General features: G+C 47.1%; 1 protein-coding gene across 2 annotated transcripts in view; it reads left to right on the top strand.

Moving 5' to 3' along the window:
* LOC130300011 (PC-esterase domain-containing protein 1A-like) overlaps nucleotides 1–16319 on the top strand; it is a gene marked incomplete at its 3' end in the record, with an annotated part of 37127 nt that extends 20808 nt beyond the window's left edge. The window contains 7 exon segments of one of the 2 annotated variants that reach the window (XM_056551513.1): nucleotides 2968–3159; nucleotides 14889–14984; nucleotides 15079–15158; nucleotides 15290–15522; nucleotides 15593–15734; nucleotides 15825–16065; nucleotides 16218–16319. In XM_056551513.1, the coding sequence (XP_056407488.1) occupies nucleotides 14912–14984; nucleotides 15079–15158; nucleotides 15290–15522; nucleotides 15593–15734; nucleotides 15825–16065; nucleotides 16218–16319 (871 nt within the window). 2 annotated transcript variants of the gene reach the window in all.
* Between the last annotated feature and the right edge of the window lie 2028 nt (nucleotides 16320–18347).

Here is an 18347-nt window from a genome sequence, read left to right as displayed (position 1 = left end):
GCAGTGTTATAGGTCCCTATGGGATAACAATGATCAATGTAAAAGATCAGTGTGTGCAGTGTTATAGGTCCCTATGGGATAACAATGATCAATGTAAAAGATCAGTGTGTGCAGTGTTATAGGTCCCTATGGGATAACAATGATCAATGTAAAAGATCAGTGTGTGCAGTGTTATAGGTCCCTATGGGATAACAATGATCAATGTAAAAGATCAGTGTGTGCAGTGTTATAGCCTCCTATGTGATAACAATGATCAGTGTAAAAGATCAGTGTGTGCAGTGTTATAGTCTCATATGGGATACCAATGATCAATGTAAAAGATCAGTGTGTGCAGTGTTATAGTCTCCTATGGAATAACAATGATCAATGTAAAAGATCAGTGTGTGCAGTGTTATAGTCTCCTATGGAATAACAATGATCAATGTAAAAGCAGTGTGTGCAGTGTAATAGCCCCCTATGGGATAACAATGATCAATGTAAAAGATCAGTGTGTGCAGTGTTATAGCCTCCTATGGGATAACAATGATCAATGTAAAAGATCAGTGTGTGCAGTGTTATAGGTCCCTATGGGATAACAATGATCAGTGTAAAAGATCAGTGTGTGCAGTGTTATAGGTCCCTATGGGATAACAACGATCAGTGTAAAAGATCAGTGTGTGCAGTGTTATAGGCCCCTATGGGATAACAATGATCAATGTAAAAGATCAGTGTGTGCAGTGTTATAGGCCCCTATGGGATAACAATGATCAATGTAAAAGATCAGTGTGTGCAGTGTTATAGGCCCCTATGGGATAACAATGATCAATGTAAAAGATCAGTGTGTGCAGTGTTATAGGCCCCTATGGGAGCTATAACATTGCAAAAAAAAAAGTGGAAAAAAAGGTTAATAAAGATCATTTAACCCCTTCCCTAATAAAAGTTTGAATCACCCCCCTTTTCCCATTTAAAAAACAAAAAAACTGTGTAAATAAAAATAAAAATATGTGGTATGGCCGTGTGCAGAAATGTCCAAATTATAAAAATATATTGTTTATTTAAACCGCACGGTCAATGGCGTACGCGCAAAAAAATTCCAAAGTACAAAATTGCGTATTTTTGGTCACTTTTTATATCATGAAAAAATGAATAAAAAGTGATCAAAAAGTCCAATCAATACAAAAATGGTACCCCCGTGATCAGGCATCTTATCCCCTATCCCAGTGGTCCCCAAACTGTGGCCCTCCAGATGTTGCAAAACTACAATTCCCAGCATGCCTGGGAATAAGGCATGGGAAATGTAATTGGGGAGTTCCGGGTATAGATGTTAAGGTTGGCTGCTGGTTATATATATATATATATATATATATATATATATATATATATATATACACCGCTCAAAAAATAAAGGTAACACTTAAACACCACAATATAACTCCAAGTCACTGACACTTGTGTGAGATCCCAATGTCCACTCAGGAAGAACACTGATTGACAATCAATTTCACATGGAACAGACAACACGTGGAAATTATAGGCAATTAGCCAGACACCCCCAATAAAGGAGTGGTTCTGCAGGTGGTGACCACAGACTACTTCTCAGTTATGCTTCCCGGCTGATGTTTTGGTCGCTTTGAATGCTGGCGGTGCTTTCACTCTAGTGGTAGCATGAGACGGAGTCTACAACCAACACAAGTGGCTCAGGTAGTGCAGCTCATCCAGGGTGGCACATCAATGCGAGCTGTGACAAGAAGGTTTGCTGTGTCTGTCAGCGTAGTGTCCAGAGCATGGAGGCGCTACCAGGAGACAGGTCAGTACATCAGGAGACATGGAGGAGGCCGTAGGAGGGCAACAACCCAGCAGCAGGACCGTTACCTCCGCCTTTGTGCGAGGAGGAGCAGGAGGAGCACTGCCAGAGCCCTGCAAAATGACCTCCAGCAGGCAACAAATGTGCATGTGTCCACTCAAACGGTCAGAAACAGACTCCATGAGGGTGGTATGAGGGCCCAACATCAACAGGTGGGGGTTGTGCTTACAGCCCAACACCGTGCAGGACGTTTGGCATTTACCAGAGAGCACCAAGATTGGCAAATTCACCACTGGCGCCCTGTACTCTTCACAGATGAAAGCAGGTTCACACTGAGCACATGCGACAGAAGTGACAGAGTCTGGAGACGCCGTGGAGAACATTCCGCTGCCTGCAACATCCTCTGGCATGACCGGTTTGGTGGTGGGTCAGTAATGGTGTGGGGGGGCATTTCTTTGGGGGACCGCACAGCCCTCCATGTGCTTGCGAGAGGTAGCCTGACTGCCATTAGGTACCGAGATGAGATCCTCAGACCCCTTGTGAGACCATATGCTGGTGCGGTTGGCCCTGGGTTCCTCCTAATACAAGACAATGCTAGACCTCATGTGGCTGGAGTGTGTCAGCAGTTCCTACAAGAGGAAGGCATTGATGCTATGGACTGGCCTCCCGTTCCCCTGAATCCGATTGAGCACATCTGGGACGTCTCGCTCCATCCACCACAGACTGTCCAGGAGTTGGCGGATGCTTTAGTCCAGGTCTGGGAGGACATCCCTCAGGATACCATCCTCCACCTCATCAGGATCATGCCCAGGCGTTGTAGGGAGGTCATACGGGCACGTGGAGGCCACACACACTACTGAGCCTCATTGGGACTTGTATTAAGGACATTACATAAAGTTGGATCAGCCTGTAGTGGGGTTTTCCACTGTGATTTTGAGTGTGACTCCATATCCAGACCTCCATGGGTTAATACATTTGATTTCTATTGATAATTTTTGTGTGATTTTGTTGTCATTCAACTATGTAAAGAGGAAAGTATTTCATACGATTAGTTCATTCATTCAGATCTAGGATGTGTTATCTTAGTGTTCCCTTTAGTTTTTTGAGCAGTGGATATATATATATAGTGTAGACTATATTCCGATATATGTAGTATAGACTATATTCTGTACTCTCTGTTCCAGTAAAGGTTTCTGGCAGTGAAGGGGTTACCTCCGCAGTCTCTGGTATTGTTATGTGGGGGATGAGTGATGTTCAGCTCTGGAGACTTTCAGTTTCGTTTCTCTCTGACTGCCAGGAGTAGAGACTTCTGCAGAGTAAACAGGACCCTGAACCTCCATAGTCCCCTGGATGTAATGTTCTGAGCATCTATACAGGTACAGGCTGCAAGACCACCACACATACACCATGGAGACCCCCACCATATACCAAAACCACAAAGACCACCACCATACACCATTGAGACCCCCACCATATACCAAAACCACAAAGAACACCACCATACACCATTGAGACCCCCACCATATACCAAAACCACAAAGACCACCACCATACACCATGGAGACCCCCACCATATACCAAAGCCACAGAGACCACCACCATACAACACAGCCACAGAGACCACCACCATACACTACAGCCAGAGAGACCACCACCATACACTACAGCCACAGAGACCACCACCATACAACACAGCCACAGAGACCACCACCATACACTACAGCCACAGAGACCACCACCATACACTACAGCCACAGAGACCACCACCATACACTACAGCCACAAAGACCACCACCATACAACATAGCCACAGAGACCACCACCATACAACACAGCCACAGAGACCACCACCATACACTACAGCCACAGAGACCACCACCATACACTACAGCCACAGAGACCACCACCATACACTACAGCCACAAAGACCACCACCATACAACACAGCCACAGAGACCACCACCATACACTACAGCCACAGAGACCACCACCATACACTACAGCCACAGAGACCACCACCATACAACACAGCCACAGAGACCACCACCATACACTACAGCCACAGAGACCACCACCATACACTACAGCCACAGAGACCACCACCATACACTACAGCCACAGAGACCACCACCATACACTACAGCCACAGAGACCACCACCATACACTACAGCCACAGAGACCACCACCATCCACTACAGCCACAGAGACCCCACCATACAACACAGCCACAGAGACCCCACCATACACTACAGCCACAGAGACCCTCACCATACACTACAGCCACAGAGACTACCACCACCATAGCCACAGAGACCACCACCATACACCATGGAGACCCCCACCATATACCACAGCCACAAAGACCACCACCATACACTACAGCCACAGAGACCACTACCATACACCATGGAGACCCCCACCATATACCATGGAGACCCCCACCATATAACAAAACCACAAAGACCACCACCATACACCATGGAGACCCCCACCGTATACCAAAGCCACAAAGACCACCACCATACACTACAGCCACAGAGACCACCACCATACACCATGGAGACCCCCACCATACACCATGGAAACCCCCACCATATAACAAAACCACAAAGACCCCCATCATACACCATGGAGACCCCCACCATATACCACAGCCACAAAGACCACCACCATACACTACAGCCACAGAGACCACTACCATACACCATGGAGACCCCCACCATATACCATGGAGACCCCCACCATATAACAAAACCACAAAGACCACCACCATACACCATGGAGACCCCCACCATATACCAAAGCCACAAAGACCACCACCATACACTACAGCCACAGAGACCACCACCATACACCATGGAGACCTCCACCATACACCATGGAGACCCCCCACCATACAACACAGCCACAGAGACCACCACCATATACTACAGCCACAGAGACCACCACCATACACTACAGCCACAGAGACCCTCACCATACACTACAGCCACTACCATACACTACAACCAGAGACCCCCACCGTACACTACAGCCACAGAGTCCCCCACCATACACTAGAGCCACAGACACCAAGACCATCCACTACAGCCACAGAGACCACCACCATACCACCATACACTACAGCCACAGAGACCCCCACCATACACTACAGCCACAGAGACCCCCACCATACACTACAGCCACAGACACCACCACCATACACCACAGCCACAGAGACCACCACCATACACTACAGCCACAGAGACCACCACCATCCACTACAGCCACAGAGACCCTCACCATACCCCACCACAGCCACAGAGACCCACACCATACACTACAGCCACAGAGACCACCACCATACACTACAGCCACAGAGACCACCACCATACTCCACAGCCACAGAGACCCCACCATACACTACAGCCACAGAGACCCCACCATACACTACAGCCACAGAGACCCACACCATACACTACAGCCACAGAGACCCCACCATACACTACAGCCACAGAGACCCCACCATACACTACAGCCACAGAGACCACCACCATACACTACAGCCACAGACACCCACACCATACTCCACAGCCACAGAGACCACCACCATCCACTACAGCCACAGAGACCCTCACCATACACCACCACAGCCACAGAGACCCACACCATACACTACAGCCACAGAGACCACCACCATACACTACAGCCACAGAGACCACCACCATACACTACAGCCACAGAGACCACCACCATACACTACAGCCACAGAGACCCCCACCATACACTACAGCCACAGAGACCCCCACCATACACTACAGCCACTACCATACACTAAAACCAGAGACCCCCCACAATACACTACAGCCACAGAGACCCTCACCATACACCACCACAGCCACAGAGACCACCACCATACACCACCACAGCCACAGAGACCACCACCATACACTACAGCCACTACCATACACTACAACCAGAGACCCCCCCACAATACACTACAGCCTTAGACCTCCCTCCCGCACCAAACACTACTGTAACAGACACAAACAACCATTTTATGACACATCTGAGGAGATGAGGGCAGTGAAGACATCCCAGGAGATATCAGGCTGTAAAGACAACACGACCTGCTGGTCTAAATTAATGAAAATATTAATTAATGAAGCAATATTACCGTAAAGTGACAGAAATCGCAGCACTTTATATAGGACAATATTTTATCACTGACCATGGTGATGTTCTTAGGCTAATCTAGACTTCACACATAGACATTGTGTGTTCCTTCTTATCTCACTCCACATTCAGAGGGCCGGGTGTGGAGGTCACCACGTGTGATCCCAGTCCTGAGGATTATCACCACAAGGGCGGGTGACACAGCAAGAGCCATGAAAGAGTCAACTCAGGGGTCTAGAAGGGCAGGGAGCTGAGAGAGAGTGTCTGAGGGGCTGTGAGGGTCCGTGTGAGACTTCAGACCTGAGAGGAACCATAGGTGGGTCAGTATGGACATAGTGTCCAGTCCTGGGGGCTTCTGGGTAGTAATAACCTACTGGAGGCCTCTATATAGCAATGTCCTACTGGAGGCTTCTATATAGTAATGTCCTACTGGAGGCCTCTATATAGTAATGTCCTACTGGGGGCTTCTGGGTAGTAATATCCTACTGGAGGCCTCTATATAGTAATATCCTACTGGAGGCTTCTGGGTAGTAATATCCTACTGGAGGCTTCTATATAGTTATGTCCTACTGGGGGCCTCTATATAGTAATGTCCTACTGGGGGCCTCTATATAGTAATGTCCTACTGGAGGCTTCTATATAGTAATGTCCTACTGGGGGCCTCTATATAGTTATGTCCTACTGGAGGCTTCTATATAGTAATGTCCTTCTGGGGGCCTCTATATAGTAATGTCCTACTGGGGGCTTCTATATAGTAATGTCCTACTGGGGGCCTCTATATAGTAATGTCCTACTGGAGGCCTCTATATAGTAATGTCCTACTGGGGGCCTCTATATAGTTATGTCCTACTGGAGGCTTCTATATAGTAATGTCCTACTGGAGGCCTCTATATAGTAATGTCCTACTGGGGGCTTCTGGGTAGTAATATCCTACTGGAGGCTTCTATATAGTTATGTCCTACTGGGGGCCTCTATATAGTAATGTACTACTGGAGGCTTCTATATAGTAATGTCCTACTGGGGGCCTCTATATAGTAATGTCCTACTGGGGGCCTCTATATAGTTATGTCCTACTGGAGGCTTCTATATAGTAATGTCCTACTGGAGGCTTCTATATAGTAATGTCCTACTGGGGGCCTCTATATAGTTATGTCCTACTGGAGGCTTCTATATAGTAATGTCCTACTGGAGGCCTCTATATAGTAATGTCCTACTGGGGGCTTCTGGGTAGTAATATCCTACTGGAGGCTTCTATATAGTTATGTCCTACTGGGGGCCTCTATATAGTAATGTCCTACTGGGGGCCTCTATATAGTTATGTCCTACTGGAGGCTTCTATATAGTAATGTCCTACTGGGGGCCTCTATATAGTAATGTCCTACTGGGGGCCTCTATATAGTAATGTCCTACTGGGGGCCTCTATATAGTAATGTCCTACTGGAGGCCTCTATATAGTAATGTCCTACTGGAGGCCTCTATATAGTAATGTCCTACTGGGGGCTTCTATATAGTAATGTCCTACTGGAGGCTTCTATGTAGTAATGTCCTACTGGGGGCCTCTATATAGTTATGTCCTACTGGAGGCTTCTATATAGTAATGTCCTACTGGAGGCCTCTATGCAGTAATGTCCTACTGGAGGCTTCTATATAGTAATGTCCTACTGGGGGCCTCTATATAATAATGTCCTACTGGGGGCCTCTATATAGTAATGTCCTACTGGGGGCCTCTATATAGTAATGTCCTACTGGAGGCCTCTATATAGTAATGTCCTACTGGAGGCTTCAATATAGTAATGTCCTACTGGAGGCCTCTATATAGTAATGTCCTACTGGAGGCCTCTATATAGTTATGTCCTACTGGAGGCCTCTATATAGTAATGTCCTACTGGAGGCCTCTATATAGTAATGTCCTACTGGAGGCCTCTATATAGTAATGTCCTACTGGAGGCTTCAATATAGTAATGTCCTACTGGAGGCTTCTATATAGTAATGTCCTACTGGGGGCCTCTATATAGTAATGTCCTACTGGAGGCTTCTATATAGTAATGTCCTACTGGAGGCTTCTATATAGTAATGTCCTACTGGAGGCCTCTATGCAGTAATGTCCTACTGGAGGCTTCTATATAGTAATGTCCTACTGGGGGCTTCTATATAGTAATGTCCTACTGGAGGCTTCTATATAGTAATATCCTACTGGGGGCTTCTATATAGTAATGTCCTACTGGGGGGCCCCTATTGTTACACCGAACGCTCCGGGTCCCTGCTCCTCCCCGGAGCGCCAGACCCGCTGACCGGGAGCGCTGCACTGACATTCACGACGGGGATGCGATTCGCATAGCGAGACGCGCCCGCTCACGAATCGCATCCCAAGCCACTTACCTGTCCCGGTCCCCGGCTGTCACGTTCTGGCGCGCGGCTCCGCTCTCTAGGGCACGCGCGCGCCAGCTCTCTAAGATTTAAAGGGCCAGTGCACCAATGATTGGTGCCTGGCCCAATCAGTCTTATTAGCTTCCACCTGCTCCCTGGCTATATTACCTCACTTCCCCTTCACTTCCTTGCCGGATCTTGTTGCCATTGTGCCAGTGAAAGCGTTTCCTTGTGTGTTCCAGACCTTCTGCTGTTGCCCCTGACTACGATCCTTGCTGCCTGCCCTGACCTTCTGCTATGTCCGACCTTGCTCTTACCTAATCCCTTGTACCGCGTCTATCTCAGCAGTCAGAGAGGTTGAGCCATTGCCGGTGGATACGACCTGGTTGCTACCGCCGCTGCAAGACCATCCCGCTCTGCGGCGGGCTCTGGTGAATACCAGTAGCAACTTAGAACCCGTCCACCGGTACGGTCCACGCCAATCCCTCTCTGACACAGAGGATCCACCTCCAGCCTGCCGAATCCTGACACCTATATAGTAATGTCCTACTGGAGGCTTCTATGTAGTAATATCCTACTGGGGGCCTCTATGTGGTAATATCCTACTGGGGGCTTCTATATAGTAATATCCTACTGATGGGCCTCTATGTAGTAATATCCTACTGGGGGCCTCTATATAGTAATGTCCTACTGGAGGCTTCTATATAGTAATGTCCTACTGGGGGCCTCTATGTAGTAATGTCCTACTGGGGGCTTCTATATAGTAATGTCCTACTGGGGGCCTCTATGTGGTAATATCCTACTGGAGGCTTCTATATAGTAATATCCTACTGGAGGCTTCTATATAGTAATATCCTACTGGGGGCCTCTATGTAGTAATATCCTACTGGGGGCCTCTATGTAGTAATATCCTACTGGGGGCTTCTATATAGTAATATCCTACTGGGGGGCCTCTATGTAGTAATATCCTACTGGGGGCCTCTATATAGTAATGTCCTACTGGAGGCTTCTATATAGTAATGTCCTACTGGGGGCCTCTATGTAGTAATGTCCTACTGGGGGCTTCTATATAGTAATGTCCTACTGGGGGCCTCTATGTGGTAATATCCTACTGGAGGCTTCTATATAGTAATATCCTACTGGGGGCTTCTATATAGTAATGTCCTACTGGAGGCTTCTATGTAGTAATGTCCTACTGGGGGCCTCTATATAGTAATGTCCTACTGGAGGCTTCTATATAGTAATGTCCTACTGGGGGCCTCTATATAGTTATGTCCTACTGGAGGCTTCTATATAGTAATGTCCTACTGGGGGCCTCTATATAGTAATGTCCTACTGGGGGCCTCTATATAGTAATGTCCTACTGGAGGCCTCTATATAGTAATGTCCTACTGGAGGCTTCAATATAGTAATGTCCTACTGGAGGCCTCTATATAGTAATGTCCTACTGGAGGCCTCTATATAGTAATGTCCTACTGGAGGCCTCTATATAGTAATGTCCTACTGGAGGCCTCTATATAGTAATGTCCTACTGGAGGCCTCTATATATAGTAATGTCCTACTGGAGGCTTCAATATAGTAATGTCCTACTGGAGGCTTCTTTATAGTAATGTCCTACTGGGGGCCTCTATATAGTAATGTCCTACTGGAGGCTTCTATATAGTAATGTCCTACTGGAGGCTTCTATATAGTAATGTCCTACTGGAGGCCTCTATGCAGTAATGTCCTACTGGAGGCTTCTATATAGTAATGTCCTACTGGGGGCTTCTATATAGTAATGTCCTACTGGAGGCTTCTATATAGTAATATCCTACTGGGGGCTTCTATATAGTAATGTCCTACTGGGGGGCCCCTATTGTTACGCCGAGCGCTCCGGGTCCCTGCTCCTCCCCGGAGCGCCAGACCCGCTGACCGGGAGCGCTGCACTGACATTCACGACGGGGATGCGATTCGCATAGCGAGACGCGCCCGCTCACGAATCGCATCCCAAGCCACTTACCTGTCCCGGTCCCCGGCTGTCACGTTCTGGCGCGCGGCTCCGCTCTCTAGGGCACGCGCGCGCCAGCTCTCTAAGATTTAAAGGGCCAGTGCACCAATGATTGGTGCCTGGCCCAATCAGTCTTATTAGCTTCCACCTGCTCCCTGGCTATATTACCTCACTTCCCCTTCACTTCCTTGCCGGATCTTGTTGCCATTGTGCCAGTGAAAGCGTTTCCTTGTGTGTTCCAGACCTTCTGCTGTTGCCCCTGACTACGATCCTTGCTGCCTGCCCTGACCTTCTGCTATGTCCGACCTTGCTCTTGTCTACTCCCTTGTACCGCGTCTATCTCAGCAGTCAGAGAGGTTGAGCCATTGCCGGTGGATACGACCTGGTTGCTACCGCCGCTGCAAGACCATCCCGCTCTGCGGCGGGCTCTGGTGAATACCAGTAGCAACTTAGAACCGGTCCACCGGTACGGTCCACGCCAATCCCTCTCTGACACAGAGGATCCACCTCCAGCCTGCCGAATCCTGACACCTATATAGTAATGTCCTACTGGAGGCTTCTATGTAGTAATATCCTACTGGGGGCCTCTATGTGGTAATATCCTACTGGGGGCTTCTATATAGTAATATCCTACTGGGGGGCCTCTATGTAGTAATATCCTACTGGGGGCCTCTATATAGTAATGTCCTACTGGAGGCTTCTATATAGTAATGTCCTACTGGGGGCCTCTATGTAGTAATGTCCTACTGGGGGCTTCTATATAGTAATGTCCTACTGGGGGCCTCTATGTGGTAATATCCTACTGGAGGCTTCTATATAGTAATATCCTACTGGAGGCTTCTATATAGTAATATCCTACTGGGGGCCTCTATGTAGTAATATCCTACTGGGGGCCTCTATGTAGTAATATCCTACTGGGGGCTTCTATATAGTAATATCCTACTGGGGGCCTCTATGTAGTAATATCCTACTGGAGGCTTCTATATAGTAATGTCCTACTGGGGGCCTCTATGTGGTAATATCCTACTGGAGGCTTCTATATAGTAATATCCTACTGGGGGCTTCTATATAGTAATGTCCTACTGGAGGCTTCTATGTAGTAATGTCCTACTGGGGGCCTCTATATAGTAATGTCCTACTGGAGGCTTCTATATAGTAATGTCCTACTGGGGGCCTCTATATAGTTATGTCCTACTGGGGGCCTCTATATAGTAATGTCCTACTGGGGGCCTCTATATAGTAATGTCCTACTGGGGGCCTCTATATAGTAATGTCCTACTGGAGGCCTCTATATAGTAATGTCCTACTGGAGGCTTCAATATAGTAATGTCCTACTGGAGGCCTCTATATAGTAATGTCCTACTGGAGGCTTCTATATAGTAATGTCCTACTGGAGGCTTCTATATAGTAATGTCCTACTGGAGGCCTCTATGCAGTAATGTCCTACTGGAGGCTTCTATATAGTAATGTCCTACTGGGGGCTTCTATATAGTAATGTCCTACTGGAGGCTTCTATATAGTAATATCCTACTGGGGGCTTCTATATAGTAATGTCCTACTGGGGGGCCCCTATTGTTACGCCGAGCGCTCCGGGTCCCTGCTCCTCCCCGGAGCGCCAGACCCGCTGACCGGGAGCGCTGCACTGACATTCACGACAGGGATGCGATTCGCATAGCGAGACGCGCCCGCTCACGAATCGCATCCCAAGCCACTTACCTGTCCCGGTCCCCGGCTGTCACGTTCTGGCGCGCGGCTCCGCTCTCTAGGGCACGCGCGCGCCAGCTCTCTAAGATTTAAAGGGCCAGTGCACCAATGATTGGTGCCTGGCCCAATCAGTCTTATTAGCTTCCACCTGCTCCCTGGCTATATTACCTCACTTCCCCTTCACTTCCTTGCCGGATCTTGTTGCCATTGTGCCAGTGAAAGCGTTTCCTTGTGTGTTCCAGACCTTCTGCTGTTGCCCCTGACTACGATCCTTGCTGCCTGCCCTGACCTTCTGCTATGTCCGACCTTGCTCTTACCTAATCCCTTGTACCGCGTCTATCTCAGCAGTCAGAGAGGTTGAGCCATTGCCGGTGGATACGACCTGGTTGCTACCGCCGCTGCAAGACCATCCCGCTCTGCGGCGGGCTCTGGTGAATACCAGTAGCAACTTAGAACCGGTCCACCGGTACGGTCCACGCCAATCCCTCTCTGACACAGAGGATCCACCTCCAGCCTGCCGAATCCTGACACCTATATAGTAATGTCCTACTGGAGGCTTCTATGTAGTAATATCCTACTGGGGGCCTCTATGTGGTAATATCCTACTGGGGGCTTCTATATAGTAATATCCTACTGGGGGGCCTCTATGTAGTAATATCCTAGTGGGGGCCTCTATATAGTAATGTCCTACTGGAGGCTTCTATATAGTAATGTCCTACTGGGGGCCTCTATGTAGTAATGTCCTACTGGGGGCTTCTATATAGTAATGTCCTACTGGGGGCCTCTATGTGGTAATATCCTACTGGAGGCTTCTATATAGTAATATCCTACTGGAGGCTTCTATATAGTAATATCCTACTGGGGGCCTCTATGTAGTAATATCCTACTGGGGGCCTCTATGTAGTAATATCCTACTGGGGGCTTCTATATAGTAATATCCTACTGGGGGGCCTCTATGTAGTAATATCCTACTGGGGGCCTCTATGTAGTAATATCCTACTGGGGGCTTCTATATAGTAATGTCCTACTGGGGGCCTCTATGTAGTAATGTCCTACTGGGGGCTTCTATATAGTAATGTCCTACTGGGGGCCTCTATGTGGTAATATCCCACTGGAGGCTTCTATATAGTAATATCCTACTGGAGGCTTCTATATAGTAATATCCTACTGGGGGCTTCTATGTAGTAATGTCCTACTGGGGGCTTCTATGTAGTAATGTCCTACTGGAGGCTTCTATATAGCAATATCCCACTGGGGGCTTCTATGTAGTAATGTCCTACTGGAGGCTTCTATGTAGTAATGTCCTACTGGAGGCTTCTATATAGTAATGTCCTACTGGAGGCTTCTATATAGCAATATCCCACTGGGGGCTTCTATGTAGTAATGTCCTACTGGAGGCTTCTATATAGTAATATCCTACTGGAGGCTTCTATATAGTAATGTCCTACTGGAGGCTTCTATATAGTAATATCCTACTGGGGGCTTCTATATAGTAATATCCTACTGGAGGCTTCTATGTAGTAATGTCCTACTGGAGGCTTCTATATAGTAATGTCCTACTGGAGGCTTCTATATAGTAATATCCTACTGGGGGCTTCTATATAGTAATATCCTACTGGAGGCTTCTATGTAGTAATGTCCTACTGGGGGCCTCTATGTGGTAATATCCTACTGGGGGCTTCTATATAGTAATGTCCTACTGGAGGCTTCTATGTAGTAATATCCTACTGGGGGCCTCTATGTGGTAATATCCTACTGGGGGCTTCTATATAGTAATATCCTACTGGGGGCCTCTATATAGTAATATCCTACTGGGGGCCTCTATATAGTAATATCCTACTGGGGGCCTCTATGTAGTAATATCCTACTGGGGGCCTCTATGTAGTAATGTCCTACTGGGGGCATCTATGTAGTAATATCCTACTGGGGGCATCTATAAAGTAATGTCCTACTGGAGGCTTCTATGTAGTAATGTCCTACTGGGGGCCTCTAAGTGGTAATATCCTACTGGGGGCTTCTATATAGTAATATCCTACTGGGGGCCTCTATGTAGTAATATCCTACTGGGGGCCTCTATATAGTAATATCCTACTGGGGGCCTCTATATAGTAATATCCTACTGGGGGCCTCTATGTAGTAATGTCCTACTGGAGGCTTCTATATAGTAATGTCCTACTGGAGGCTTCTATATAGTAATATCCTACTGGGGGCCTCTATGTAGTAATATCCTACTGGGGGCATCTATAAAGTAATGTCCTACTGGGGGCCTCTATATAGTAATGTCCTACTGGGGGCCTCTATATAGTAATATCCTACTGGGGGCCTCTATATAGTAATATCCTACTGGGGGCCTCTATATAGTAATATCCTACTGGGGGCCTCTATGTAGTAATATCCTACTGGGGGCCTCTATGTAGTAATATCCTACTGGGGGCATCTATAAAGTAATGTCCTACTGGGGGCCTCTATATAGTAATATCCTACTGGGGGCCTCTATATAGTAATGTCCTACTGGATGCCTCTATGTAGTAATGTTTTGTTGGGGTTCTGCCAGTATGTACCTTTTAGTATCTATCATAAGTACTCCAAGGAAGGACAACCAGTGATCATGGATTGGGTCATGGGGGCCCAAGGCTTATTGATATGTATGGGGGGAGGGGGGGGGGGGAAGGCCAGGAACGAGGAACATGACCAAAACATAAAGATGAGGACTCGGCCTCCAGACTCCCAAGTTCATGGAGGCCGCACCTCACACCTTACAGGATCTCATAGAACACATCACGGGACTATGGGGTCCGAGCCTTGGTGGTCCAAGCACTAGGGGGCGCGGCACAATATTAGGAGGGTGGTTGTCATGGATACTGTCAGTGACGGCCATGTTTATATTGCAGGACCCAGATGTCTCCCTCCAGTCATGCATTGGTTCAGCTCAGAAGATGTGCAGCAATTACTGCACAACAAGTATGTTGTTGTCCTCGGAGACTCCAGTAAGTGACACCTATCTGTCGGGGACACCTGTTCTGTACCCCACATGTACGGAGCAGCCTCACCGCAGCCTCACGTCTCCATCTTGTCTTTCAGTTCAGAGATCCGTCTACAAAGACATGGTGAAGCTTCTGAAAGAAGACGACCTACTGTCTGATGCCCAAATAAAGGGGCGGGTGAGATCCTCCGAGATATACGTATAGCCGTCCTCTCCTGACATACTCTGCGCTGCTTTTTCTTAGTCTAAACAAGTGTTTTCTAACCAGTGTCTTTACCTTCCAGCAACATTTTTTATTTTTCTCTGTAGGGCGAGCTGGAGTTTGAGAAGGACACTCTGGTAGAGGGCGGCATGTTGACCGGGATGCACAACGGGACCACTTACCGAGAAGTGCGGCAGTACCGGACCGGCCACCATCTTGTCCGCTTCTACTTCCTGACCCGCGTCTACTCCGACTACCTGGAGAGCATTCTGTCAGATTTCAAGAGCGGCCCCCAACCGGATGTGGTGGTAGTAAACTCCTGCATCTGGGATCTTCTGAGGTGACCGCCGCGTTTCCCGGTAGACCGCCATATCCATACAGATGACCCTCATTGTCCTCATCTCCTGCAGATACCACGAGGAACCTCTGGAGACCTACAAGACCAACCTGGACGTCCTCTTCCGGCGCCTCAAGGTGGTGCTGGGCCCCCAGTGCCTCCTCCTATGGACCATGACCATGCCGGTGGGATACAGAGACTATGAAATGCCAGAGGTAACCGCATCGGTGTCTGTGTGTCATGGGGGGGGGGGGGGGTCTACCGTAAAGCAAGTGGTGCTGCTAAGGGTATGTTTGTGATTCCAGAATGTGAGGCACAACCTGCGGGAGGACATTGTGGAGGGGAACTTCTTCAGCGCCGTTTTGGCGGATTTCCACAGGCTGGACGTGCTGGACATGCACTATCACTTCCGCTGGAACCTGCACCTCAGGTGGCATGACGCCGTCCACTGGAACCAGATAGCGCATCGGAAGTACACCCAGATCCTGCTGAGCCACATCGCACAGGCCTGGGGGGTGGAGGCGCCAAAGTTCAAGATGCCGAAAGGTGCGTGACGCCGCTTATCTTCTCCGTCCTCACTGCTCTCTATGACCGGAGGAGCTTGCAGTCTGATTTATCTGGATGGTGGTCATGGTCTCCGTACACGTACAGTGTGATCCTTCCGGTACTTATCTGCTTTCCCCCCCTCGGTGTTTTAGGCTTCAGTGGTCACTCCGCACCTCCTCACCTGGTTGCATTGAGAGGAGATCCCTATCCCGGGCCGTACCCCACAATCCAAGGGCAAGAGCGCTGCAACCAGGGTAAGACCGCCATCTCCTCCCCACAGCAGGTTATATGGTCTAGTATCACAACCTGTATCCTCTCACTATCACTGATGACTGGAGCCCGGGGAGACCTCTATGTGAGGCACATGGTGACAAAGGTATAATGCCTCATATCATAATGGAAGTGTCATTATAGAGCCATCTGTTCCACAATATACTGTAACATTTACCGCCATCTACTACATCATATACCTCCATCTACTGCATCATATACCACCATCTACTCCATCATATACCACCATCTACTACATCATATACCACCATCTACTGCATCATATACCATCATCTTCTACATCATATACCACCATCTACTACATCATATACCACCATCTACTACATCATATACCACCATCTACTCCATCATATACCACCATCTACTGCATCATATACCGCCATCTACTGCATCATATACCATCATCTACTACATCATATACCACCATCTACTACATCATATACCACCATCTACTACATCATATACCACCATCTACTACATCATATACCACCATCTACTACATCATATACCGCCATCTACTACATCATATACCGCCATCTACTACATCATATACCACCATCTACTACATCATATACCACCATCTACTACATCATATACCACCATCTACTGCATCATATACCATCATCTACTACATCATATACCGCCATCTACTACATCATATACCACCATCTACTACATCATATACCACCATCTACTACATCATATACCACCATCTACTACATCATATACCGTCATCTACTACATCATATACCATCATCTACTACATCATATACCGCCATCTACTACATCATATACCACCATCTACTACATCATATACCACCATCTACTACATCATATACCACCATCTACTACATCATATACCACCATCTACTACATCATATACCACCATCTACTACATCATATACCACCATCTACTACATCATATACCACCATCTACTACATCATATACCATCATCTACTACATCATATACCACCATCTACTACATCATTTACCATCATCTACTACATCATATACCATCATCTACTACATCATATACCATCATCTACTGCATCATATACCGCCATCTACTACATCATATACCACCATCTACTACATCATATACCATCTACTACTACATCATATACCACCATCTACTACATCATATACCATCTACTACTACATCATATACCGCCATCTACTACATCATATACCGCCATCTACTACATCATATACCACCATCTACTACATCATATACCACCATCTACTACATCATATACCACCATCTACTACATCATATACCGCCATCTACTACATCATATACCACCATCTACTACATCATATACCACCATCTACTACATCATATACCATTATCTACTACATCATATACCACCATCTACTACATCATATACCACCATCTACTGCATCATATACCATCATCTACTACATCATATACCACCATCTACTACATCATATACCTACTACATCATATACCACCATCTACTGCATCATATACCACCATCTACATCATATACCACCATCTACTACATCATATACCACCATCTACTGCATCATATACCACCATCTACTACATCATATACCATCATCTACTACATCATATACCACCATCTACTACATCATATACCATCATCTACTACATCATATACCATCATCTACTGCATCATATACCACCATCTACATCATATACCACCATCTACTACATCATTTACCACCATCTACTACATCATATACCACCATCTACTACATCATATACCACCATCTACTACATCATATACCACCATCTACTACATCATATACCATCATCTACTACATCATATACCATCATCTACTACATCATATACCATCATCTACTACATCATATACCACCATCTACTACATCATATACCGTCATCTACTACATCATATACCACCATCTACTACATCATATACCACCATCTACTGCATCATATACCATCATCTACTACATCATATACCACCATCTACTACATCATAT

This window comes from Hyla sarda, chromosome 1 (genome assembly GCF_029499605.1).
Source record: "Hyla sarda isolate aHylSar1 chromosome 1, aHylSar1.hap1, whole genome shotgun sequence".
In the NCBI taxonomy this organism is placed as follows: domain Eukaryota; kingdom Metazoa; phylum Chordata; class Amphibia; order Anura; family Hylidae; genus Hyla; species Hyla sarda.
The sequence above is the reverse complement of the archived record's forward strand: the minus strand, read 5'-3'. Positions and strand labels throughout refer to the sequence as shown.